Source organism: Nicotiana tomentosiformis, chromosome 4, assembly GCF_000390325.3.
Source record: "Nicotiana tomentosiformis chromosome 4, ASM39032v3, whole genome shotgun sequence".
Classification (NCBI taxonomy): domain Eukaryota; kingdom Viridiplantae; phylum Streptophyta; class Magnoliopsida; order Solanales; family Solanaceae; genus Nicotiana; species Nicotiana tomentosiformis.
In genome coordinates, this window is record NC_090815.1 from 125,882,638 (window position 1) to 125,893,335 (window position 10,698).

General features: G+C 35.6%; 3 protein-coding genes across 3 annotated transcripts; 1 reads left to right on the forward strand and 2 right to left on the reverse strand.

Annotated features, from left to right (window-relative positions):
• The first annotated feature begins 1,382 nt into the window (after positions 1 to 1,382).
• On the forward strand, positions 1,383 to 3,848 carry LOC104105555 (arabinosyltransferase RRA3-like). Its single transcript, XM_009613897.4, has 2 exons — positions 1,383 to 1,926; positions 2,516 to 3,848. Exons 1-2 carry the CDS (start codon positions 1,765 to 1,767, stop codon positions 3,629 to 3,631), a joined length of 1,278 nt encoding a protein of 425 aa, XP_009612192.1. The 5' UTR covers positions 1,383 to 1,764; the 3' UTR covers positions 3,632 to 3,848.
• Positions 3,849 to 4,188: 340 nt separating this feature from the next.
• Positions 4,189 to 5,427, reverse strand: LOC104105563 (uncharacterized). The gene is made up of 2 exons (XM_018773942.3): positions 5,236 to 5,427; positions 4,189 to 5,133 (listed from the first exon to the last, which is right to left on the reverse strand). The coding sequence occupies exons 1-2, from the start codon at positions 5,242 to 5,244 to the stop codon at positions 4,705 to 4,707; spliced, it is 438 nt and encodes a 145-aa protein (XP_018629458.1). The 5' UTR covers positions 5,245 to 5,427; the 3' UTR covers positions 4,189 to 4,704.
• Positions 5,428 to 6,867: 1,440 nt separating this feature from the next.
• LOC104105554 (APO protein 4, mitochondrial) lies at positions 6,868 to 9,720 on the reverse strand. Its single transcript, XM_009613896.4, has 2 exons — positions 9,328 to 9,720; positions 6,868 to 7,918 (listed from the first exon to the last, which is right to left on the reverse strand). Exons 1-2 carry the CDS (start codon positions 9,582 to 9,584, stop codon positions 7,204 to 7,206), a joined length of 972 nt encoding a protein of 323 aa, XP_009612191.1. The 5' UTR covers positions 9,585 to 9,720; the 3' UTR covers positions 6,868 to 7,203.
• Between the last annotated feature and the right edge of the window lie 978 nt (positions 9,721 to 10,698).

Genomic DNA, 10,698 nt, shown 5'->3' on the forward strand with positions numbered 1-10,698 from the left:
AGCAGCACTTTTCGTTAATGTTAATTTAATCTTGCTAAAAGATTTGACGAATAAGCTAAACAGGTACTAATTGATTCTAAAGTTAGACTTAACCAACATGATTAAATTATAGCTCTGCCTAATTCTAGAGAGGACAGCTATCAATAGCTTCTATTATAGCAAATTATAGTTCCAAAATTTAACAATTACTATAGCAAAAGTAACCAAAAAAAAAAAAAAATTGAGTATCCCAAGTAAAAGCGCAGTTAATTATTTTCCCTTTGTGTTTGGATAGAGGGATAGATCAGAATTTCATTTGCTTATTATTTAGTACGAATCGATGAAATTTACCATGTTGAAGTTTGGCCAAAATATTTTAGAATTATAATTTGAACTACAATTAAAATATTCTTTCAAGATGAAAAAAATTTGTGTATTTCAACTTTTGTATAACTTTTTTTGAGACATAATTTAACTTTCATAAACTTCTTTTTTCGGTTTCGCTTAAAGAGTTGTGCATATGTATACTAAAAACTATACTAGCTGGTTTCACCCCTTTTTTGGGTCTATTTCAAATGTCATTTAATTTTTTATGTGTGATGTCTTTTTTAAATGCAAATATTTCCCCTCAGTTAGACCTAAGAAGTGAATCAAATATAAACTTTATACCTTGTGCATAAAAATATTTTTCAAAATATACACCATGTCTCTTTCTAGTTCAAAATGGCAATTTACAAATCTCATTTAGATAAGATTATATGTAATAAAATAATTCAGTAACCTATTTACAATCTTAGATTTTGTTGCCAAATTAGAGACAGACCTAAAAGGAAACACTCCCATAAGCATACACTTGCTATTGAAATAAAGAAAGCTAACTAACCTTCAAAATCACTCACTAAATCCTGAAATATATTTAATAGTTTTCCATTACAATTGCATGTTAAGAGAGTCAACAGAATTAGGTAGAGAAATTTTGCAAAAACTCCAAAATAAACATCACAATAGTCACCGAAAGTTGTGGTGGGATGAATAAGATCTAGGACTAGTTTGGTCATATAAAAAAATTCACTTTTTTTTAATTAGTGTTTGTCCATAAAATTTTTAATTTTCACTTGAAGATGAATTTTACTATTTTTCGAAAATTTGAAAAATTCCCAAAAAAAAAGTTCAAAATTTTCACTTCAGATCACTCACAAATATTCAAAAACAACTCAAAATACCTTTTTTACTTAAAAAAAATCACTTTTTCGGAATTTTATATTCTTATGTCCAAATGCCCACTTATTCATCCTTAATCGCATATCTCACATTCAATTCCTGAGAATTAAAAAAATATCCTTATAAGGAGCTCTTTCTCCGTAATAAATCATGCGCGGTATGAATCCAGATTAACAAACAGAATAGTCAACTCTTCATTACAGACAACCTGGTCCGCGAAACACCAAATAAAAACCCACATTGAATAAAATATTCTAACCACAGCGGTGCCACTACCCATTGAGCCCCTTCCGATTACACTCTTTCCTCTTACATACAAAGAAGACTTCGTAGACTTTGATTCATTTCCATAATCAAAGATCCAAGCTTTTTTGAAGTTTTCAAAACCCATCTCAGCTTAATCTTGTACCCAATTTTCTGCATTTCATTTATTTTACCAAGCAGTGTTTGTTCTTCTTTTTTAATTGTTAAAATGTTTTGAGTAATCTTTACTTCATGCTATAGAAAATAAGGACTTTGTGTAATTCAAAAAAAAAAAAATTGTGTCGTGGGTGTGACGGAAAAATGGCGGGTCGTAGGGAGAAGTATGGGCAATCAATAAGAGGATCTCGAATTGCTGCAGCAATTGCGATCGGTGTTCTTTTGGGCTGTGTTTTTGCTTTCTTGTATCCTAATGGATTCTTCTCTCCCGATCCACCTCACCCTCTTTCTAAATCCAATCTTCAGGTCAGTCTTGAAACTTAGCCATTTTTGCAAATTTGTTTGCTTTTATGTGTTTTCTGTATATCTTCTTTTTATATAGGAAATGGGTTTATGATTGAATTTTGTTACTTGTTTTAGATAGAGCTTTAAGTTCCATGCGCTTACAGTGTAAAAAATATTTACATTATCTAGTCGTGTAAAAGGTAATTGCAGTAACTCTATTTAAAAGCTGCGATTAGTAACCTAGAATAAATAGTAAGTGACATGCTATAACGGATTAAATTACATTGATCATGTAAATATTTATTACATTGTTAGTGTACATAACTTAAATCCTAAATGATTATGTCTTTAAATTGCATGCAAGTGGTTGTAATGTATATGAAGTGATCAGGGTGCTGTTAGGAATTCAGTCCAGCTCTTATCGTTTTGTTTGATTTATGTTTGAACTTAGATGCATGGGTGTGTATACCTGATTGCTATATAATAGGACTAACCTTGATTATGAAGTCTCGTTGTTACGTTGGACTTGATATAAAATGCTTGAACGTTGCTTGATCAACGTTGAATTATTTTATAGCTCCTTATTTTAGAGATTCAATTCGATTCCTAGGTTGGCTCATCCAATTGTGAATCCACGGAGCGGGTAAACATGTTGAATTCCGAGAATAGGAAGTTGTCTGAGAAGAATGCAGAGTTGCAAAGGCAGGTGAGGGAGCTAAATCAAAAGCTTCAGGTGGCTGCGCAGGGAAACGGTCGCGCTCAGGAGCAACTTGTGGTGTCGAGTCAACCTCAGAAAGCTGGGCCTTTTGGAACTGTCAAAAGTTTGAGAACTAACCCTCCTGTTGTGCCCGATGAGTCGGTGAACCCAAGATTAGCAAAGATCTTGGCAGAGATTGCAGTTAGCAAAGAGGTCATAGTTGCACTTGCCAATTCAAATGTTAGATCCATGCTGGAGGTTTGGTTCAACAGTATTAAAAAGGTGGGTATTCCCAATTATCTGGTTGTGGCGTTGGATGATGCTATAGTGGATTTCTGCAAGGAAAATGATGTCCCCGTTTATAAAAGAGATCCTGATGATAATGTCGATTTTATTGGAAAAAATGGAGGCAACCATGCTGTCTCAGGATTGAAGTTTCGAATTTTGAGGGAGTTTTTGCAGCTTGGTTACAGTGTCCTCCTTTCTGACGTCGATATTGTGTATCTGCAAAATCCTTTTGATCATTTATATCGGGATTCAGATGTCGAATCAATGTCTGACGGTCACAATAATATGACAGCTTATGGTTATAATGACGTTTTCGATGAACCTTCAATGGGTTGGGCTCGATATGCACATACAATGAGGATATGGGTTTATAATTCTGGCTTCTTTTATATCCGGCCAACGATTCCTTCAATCGAGCTCTTAGATCGGGTTGCTGATCGGCTTACCAAGCAGCCAAATTCCTGGGACCAAGCAGTTTTCAATGAAGAGCTGGCCTTTCCGTCACATCCCGGGTATGTTGGCCTTTATGCTTCCAGGAGAACAATGGATATCTATCTGTTCATGAATAGCAAAGTCTTATTCAAGACAGTAAGAAAAGATGCTAATCTGAAGAAGTTGAAACCAGTTATAGTTCATGTAAACTATCACCCGGACAAGTTTCCTAGAATGAAAGCAGTTGTTGAGTACTATGTCAACGGCAAGCAGGATGCACTGGATGCATTCCCAGATGGTTCAGTATAATAGTAGCAGCTGCTGAAATTGGACCTTACATTGAGAGCTAGCCCAGCTATATTCTCTGTCGTACTATTTTGTCTTTACATACAGGTAGACTCGGTTGATTCCCCCTTTAGGATCAATGTGTAATACCAACCAACTTTTGCTTCTATGTTCAAAACTTGTCTCTCTTTCACCATAGTAGTAGTTCTATTCAAAGATTTTGCAGGATTGTTCTTTCTTATTTGTGGGTTTCCTAATCTGCTGCTTCTGTATTTTATGCTTTGTCTCATCTTTTCTCCTGAGTAGCTACTGAAGCACAACAGGATTCTAGTTGCAGTGGCACTACAATAAGGGATCTAATAGATCAAACGACCATTAGGTGGATTAGTTACCTTCCTCATTTAAACTCATATAGTTATTAATATTAGATGACTTGATATTATAACTTTGTCTCATCTTTTATGATGCATGTAGAAATATTATAACTTGATTTAGTTTAGGCACTAGAGTTTGTCGATGGAGCTTCAACCCTGAGCTGTGGTATCCTTGGACAAATAGGAATGTCCGTTGCTGTTCATGGATTTGTTCAAGCAAAATTTACAAATTATTTATCAGCTCTTCATAAAGGTTGTTGCATTATTAGATACTTCAATTTAGCACTTAGATAGGAATGTATTACCATTAGAAGCACTGTCTTTAGTGATGGTTTGGTACTCTGATTCGAGAACTTTGTAGAGACTATTAGATATCTTATTGTATAGTGACATTTCTTACTCTGTTTTGCATTCTGTATTGACGACTTTTAAGTTCCCTTACTATGTCAAGTGATTCAAAGTCGAGGCTAAAGTTGGAAACAGAAACATGGTACATGTTGCCTACTGGAAACATGAAGATGTCACTACGAGTTCTTTCTCCCCGAATACGTAATACATATTTCTAGATTAACATAAGAAAAAAGAAGTTAGATGTAAGAAGGATGATACTTCAAAGGAAATCATTGTGACTGCAATACAACACTTTAGAATATAGCTAATAGAAATAAGACTGGATAAAGCAGAATGGATACTACAGTGATTCATTCATATAGCTAATTCAAGCTAATCTGAGCCTGAGCCTGAAACATACTCGGGTGATTGAACAGAATCCTCTTCATATGGAGTTTTAGGAGTGGAACTGTCACTGTTATTACCATCATTGTCATTTTTCATTTCCTCACTTTCACTCTCAGTCCTATCTTTATCCATGACCTTGTCATCACCGGTATCAGCATCATCATCATTTTCTTCCTGAGTTTCAGGGAGCTTAAAAAACCCGTAGAGGCGAGAGCCATCTTGGACCCCGTATTCACTGAGGGGTTTTTGATCTTCATTCATCATTATATGATCTCCATCCTTGTCCAGTAAGAGGATGAGGCGATCACCGGGAAGGTTTTCTTGATTTTGTATTGCTATCTTCAACTCTAGCACTGTTGCATTGTCGCCTAATTGGACGTGAAAGATTGTCCCTGTCATAATCTCGACCACCACCTGCATTTTTGTTTTGTTTTTGCTGAGTGCTTGTTCTGTGATGAGAGATCCATGGATTATAAAGAATGTTATCACAGGAACTGCATTCTTGGATTTTCTTACAATTTGCATTGCCTGGAAAATGGGATAATTGTGACTTGTGCGAGAAACCCGAAGTCATGTAAATCAAAAGCTGGAGCACTTCATCTTCTTATTCTTCTTCTTCATGCTACTCTGTTGAATTGGCCACTAGATAGTCTACGTTTTAAACTTTGCATGTTTTTGGCCAGAATTCATATCACAAATATCAAATGAACTGCACCAGACAATTGTGAATGGTTTATGCATTTTAACTTTGCTTGCCGTTCTCTTTTCTTAAGTGGGAGACAAAAAAACATGAAAATCACTTGCAACGATTACTTCGCGCCAAGAAAAAACACACACACACACACACACACACAACACCCCATTCGAAAAGTTGAGAAATACCATAGATATATGAATGTCGTACTTTATTCGTCAAGTTTAAGTTAAAATAACTACTCTCAACATTCAAAATATATAATAATGCCGAAATTAATTCTAACTCCTCAAATTTGAGATTCAAAGAAATAATTGTTTTTCATTTTCTCTAATCTGAAGCGGAGGGCATCGCTCATGAAACCCCTTACTTAGCATGGCTTTTAATAACACTGCTCTTAAGCTGATTTAAGTTCTCGAGCATGATTTACGTCTAACAGTTGTCATTATAACGAAATATCATAAATTATTCCAAGTTATTTGGGTTTATTAAATCTTGTTATTTCCAGTCTTGTCTAGCTACCTTTGTGTACTCAAGGGTTGTCAATTGACACCAAAATTCCACCACCTCTCCCCTTAAATGAATGGTGGTTAATAAAACTAATGATTGCGAATCGAATGCAACCCTGTAAAAGTTTTCTGCTCCTTCAATTAAAAGCCTCAAATTTACATATAGTCTTTAAAGAGTTTAGATAATAGAAAAACAGCCATAATTAAATCCAGGTTCAGCTAATCAACCAAAATTACACTACTAGGTAACTACAGTGACAGAGCTTTCTCCATATGCACATTCAAAAGAATCACAGAAGTTACTATATGTATGGCCACAAAAATGGGTTGATAGTATATAATAGAAAATGAATAATAACTCTATAGAAATAAAGTATGTAAACCCCGCAGCCTGTAGTACAATTGTTAGATGACATATTCTACCTCTAAAGAAATTTCTTCTAAATTGAGATGGACATCAACTTCCATTTCGCTACAAATCACCTGCTATCCAATATCATGTTGCATATGCACCAGTAGTAAGTCTTGCAAAAAAAGGGTCCGGCCCTCCTCAGTATCACCTGGTAAGAGGCCGTTCATTGGAATAGAAAATTTCGGAAGAATTAGGTTCGAATAAATTTCCTGGGATCCTCTTCCTTTCGAACTACAAACATGGGAATCGCTGAAATAGCTCTTTGATTGAAAGAGGATGATTCCTATAATACATTACTCCAGTCGAGTCCAATGGAATTTCAAAATGAAGATATTTTTTTTTGTTCAAAACGTGTTGCAGAACGATCTAGAAAGCAATTGAGATTGATACAGTTTGCTTCCTTAACTCAATTAGTAGGACCCCTAGAGTCCACTTCTTCCCCACACTACGAGTGAAAGGGAAAAAGTAAAGACTACCATTAAAGCAGCCCAAGCAAGACTTATTATATCCATATGAATTATGTCCCCTATCTCTCGGTTTTCCCTATTTGGATCTTGAAGTACCCAGTGGCGGAGGTCAGTCAACAAAAAACTGTAATACTCCATCGATGAGAATGGCTTAGGTATAATAAGAATAAACCTCCCGTGACTATTTACAAGATACTCCTGTCTTCATGAAATATTCTGGCGCTGCGCTAAAGACTGCTGATTCAGCACAACCATGATTTTCAGTCTATCCAATGAAGTTTTAGGGTTTCCTAAACGAGCAAAAAGAAGTCCCAACTGCAGAAGAATCACCGAATTCAAGCACACATTCAGGTCGTCGGATAAACTTCACCAATAAGAGCAGGAAAAGATTGCATTATCCTGTTAAAGAGATGGTGCCGATAGTCCTTCAACTTTCATCATGCAATAGTACTTGGAAGGAGCAATTACTCCAGCCTTAGTACACAGATCCACAACAGCGGGAGCATGCCCATAATAGTTCCGCCCATCATCGAGGAGTAAGGGAGGGTCCTGGGGTCGGCGGTACCATACTATTTTTGGAGGAACCAAATGATCCACTTCTGCCTTCTTCCAGAAGTGACTGCCTCGCCAACTTTCAAACTTAAATACGCCACAAAGACGAGCCTTATGTCCAGAAGGTCCTATATGAACTTCCGAGCAATGTTCACAGACTTTTGCTGGATAAACCAACAATAGCCTCTGAACTCCAGATCTAAGTGCTTCCCATGCCTTCAGAGTTTCTCTTCCCAACAACAACAAATCATCATCCGACAAAGAGTCAGCTTGAAAAGGATCACTTGAGGGCAAACTACTTCCACATACAATTTCTTCACTTGGAACAGCCCCTGCCTGCAAGCACAGCTCCACAACTGCTGGAATGCGATCGTAATCAAACCGTTCTTGGTGATTGATAACATTCTGAAACATAGTTCGTAAATGAAACGCCTCTACAGGGACTAGAATATCATTCAAGCTTCCTCTAATCCACTCATGAGCCTGGTTCTTAGCACGCTGTCGGTAACCATGACAAGTTCGAATTAGATGACCATTCTCACCAATATATACTTCTGGACAGTATCTACAACAAAATAAAACCCTTTTGGAGGTTAGAAGAAGACTCATCCAAGTACCTTTCTTTCATTAATTGTATTTGATGGTATGGCTTCTTACAACTAGAAGTCGCGCATAAACATGCCAAAAACAAGCCAAGTCTAATAAAAGCATCAAATACAACAGATGATTGTCCAAATAAATTCTAATTCTTGACCTTGTTAGAGCAATATTCAACTATGCATCAATACAAAGCTAATATATTTAGATAAATATTATGAACGAAACAAGTTAGACACCATAATTTTGCCCTAGCTTCCACCGAAAAGAGGATGTGATAAACATGGGCGTGCCTCAGATTGAACCAAATCTACAGTGCTAGATATCTCAACACTTCTCTAAGACTCTAAGTGCATTCACTATCTTCTTGTTGTTTCGACAAAATCCGTTGTTTCTTTTATAATTCTTGCTATCATTTTGTCTTGCATTTATCTTCGCTATCTTCTTGCTGTCTTGCACTTAATCTTATACCTATTTAAATAATGAAACACCCCTGCTTTATATATCAAAGCCAGAAACCTGAAAATATTTGAAGCACCTCTTTGCTCCAACATCAATATATCCAATTCATGCCCCATATGTCCCTATACATAGGTTCACCGTACAAACTTAAGATATCTCATCTGTAAATTTAACTCTTCAGAAAGAATGTTTCAACTAGCAGAAAATTTGAGCTACATTAAACTCAGAAGATTACATTTAACTTGCATCGCAAAATCTTGGCCTTCTATGGGCTAAGTTCACAAAGTTCTTTCACTATTTTGTTTTCTGCAGCTACACAAAACTTCTCCAAAACCTAACATGACTAAGCCCGTCCTAATAGTTGTTTTCTTAAACTACTTCGCTCAATTTCCACATTCAAAAAGCTTCATAATCTTCCCTTATCCCCCAAAAAAGCTTCATAATCTTTAATCCATCCCAAACAATACCCGGCTATACCATATGACTCCCTCTGTCCCAAACTATGTGGCACCAACTGACTTGGAACGGAGTTTAAGAAAGAAAAGAAAACTTTTGAAACTTGTGATCTGAAATAAGTATTGGATATTTGTACAGCTATAAATCATCTCATTAAAGTACAATGCAAACTTTTAAGTTAATTTTTTTTTAAATATAGAAAGGTGACTTTTTTTTGTATAGACTAAAAGTAAAGAGTACTATATAAATTGGGACGGAGGGAGTATCATTGTTAACTATTAGTTCCACATGAGGTCCAAGGCATTTCCAGAAGCCTTCAAAAACCCTATAAGCTTGCAAAATAACGTATCAAAAAATACCCTCAATCTAAAATCACCAACAGGACCCAATAAAGATGACAACTTTAACACAAAAATAGGGTTAAATCAAATAACAGAGCAAAAAGGGGATTGGAGTTACTTGCATGCCCAAGTAGGGAAACGTTGAATTAAGGCAGAAACGCCATGGTAAAGGATAGTTCGAGCCTTAAGGACTTCCTCAGCAACAGGAACCATAGATTTTACTGGATAATCTTTAGCCCGATTCTCAATCCTCTTCAGAATCATTGGCCTCAACTTCTTCAAATCTACTTTTGGTTTCGAACTGTAAAATCGGTAAAATTCCATCGTCCCTTTGAAAATTATCGTTTTATGCTGCCATAGTTCCCGGCTCCTCATGGCCACCTGTGGGATCTGAGCGAGCTTACCTAGTCACCTTAGGGAAGGAAGAAGTGCACATATAGCCGATTTCAGGACCTCCATTTAACGCATAGCCAAAGTTTCTATACTTTTACAAGTTTAGCCACTTTAGATATACGTGAAACTTCAAACAATTTTGAAGCAAGCAAACTTCAACAAAAGTAAATATAGAAATTTATGGGATTTCACATATTAGGGCTTTTAGGGGTCGTTTGGTACAAAAACGACATGGACTAAAATATCCGGAAATACAGTAGTAGAATTATAATATCTGGATTAATTTATTCCACCTGAAAAGTGAGATAAAATAATTCCACGTTTGATGAGATAAGATGAGATAAGAAGTATATTTAGGATTAAGTGTGTGATTAAATATATATTATGCTTGATTGACGGTATAAATTTATCCTAGGATAAATTGTAAATTTATATCGTCAACCAAAAATAATATAAATTTAATTCCACATCTTATCTCATTTTATCCTGCGTACACCCTTCTTGTACAAAGAAGTATTATTGTATATTTACGAACTTATGGGATAATCTATTGGTTCTTTCTTATTTGGTGCAGTAGCACAATTTCTTGTATAGTTAGCTGCCAAGACTTTCCCTAAGCAAGAATAGATAAAACTCATTTAACATACCAATATTAATAGGAGCTACATGATATATTTTCTAATTTCTTCCTTAGCTTGGGGAATTAATAAGCTAGGTGGCTATGGATGCAATAATTTTTTTTAAAATAGTTATGCTCGTGTTGTGCAAATAACCCCCCCACCCCCAAAAAAAAAAAAATTTTTTAGGGCAAGTTACATATTGACCGCTCAATAAAAAATAATTACATTTGCTAGTCAAATATTTATACTGATTATATATAAAATATACATTAATTTATAATATATATATATACACCAGCTATTATTTTAAGCAGCGACAAAGAGCCGGTTTGGCCAAGTTTCTAAGAAGCAAAAAGTACTTTTTTTGTCAAAAAAATACTTTTTGGAAAATTTGAGATGTTTGGCCGAAATGGAAAAGTGCTTTGGAGTAGCAGCAGAAGTAGTTTTTCTGCTTTTGGGAAAAAACTATAAATTCT

What these genes read in the sequence shown, in the direction of transcription:
- LOC104105555 (XM_009613897.4), top strand. Translation starts at nt 1,765, where the DNA reads ATGGCGGGTCGTAGGGAGAAGTATGGGCAATCAATAAGAGGATCTCGA. An exon ending in TTTCTAAATCCAATCTTCAG is followed by an intron (nt 1,927 to 2,515) that starts GTCAGTCTTGAA and finishes TTCGATTCCTAG; the next exon opens with GTTGGCTCATCCAATTGTGA.
- LOC104105554 (XM_009613896.4), bottom strand. Translation starts at nt 9,584, where the DNA reads ATGAGGAGCCGGGAACTATGGCAGCATAAAACGATAATTTTCAAAGGG. An exon ending in TTCCCTACTTGGGCATGCAA is followed by an intron (nt 7,919 to 9,327) that starts GTAACTCCAATC and finishes ATTTTGTTGTAG; the next exon opens with ATACTGTCCAGAAGTATATA.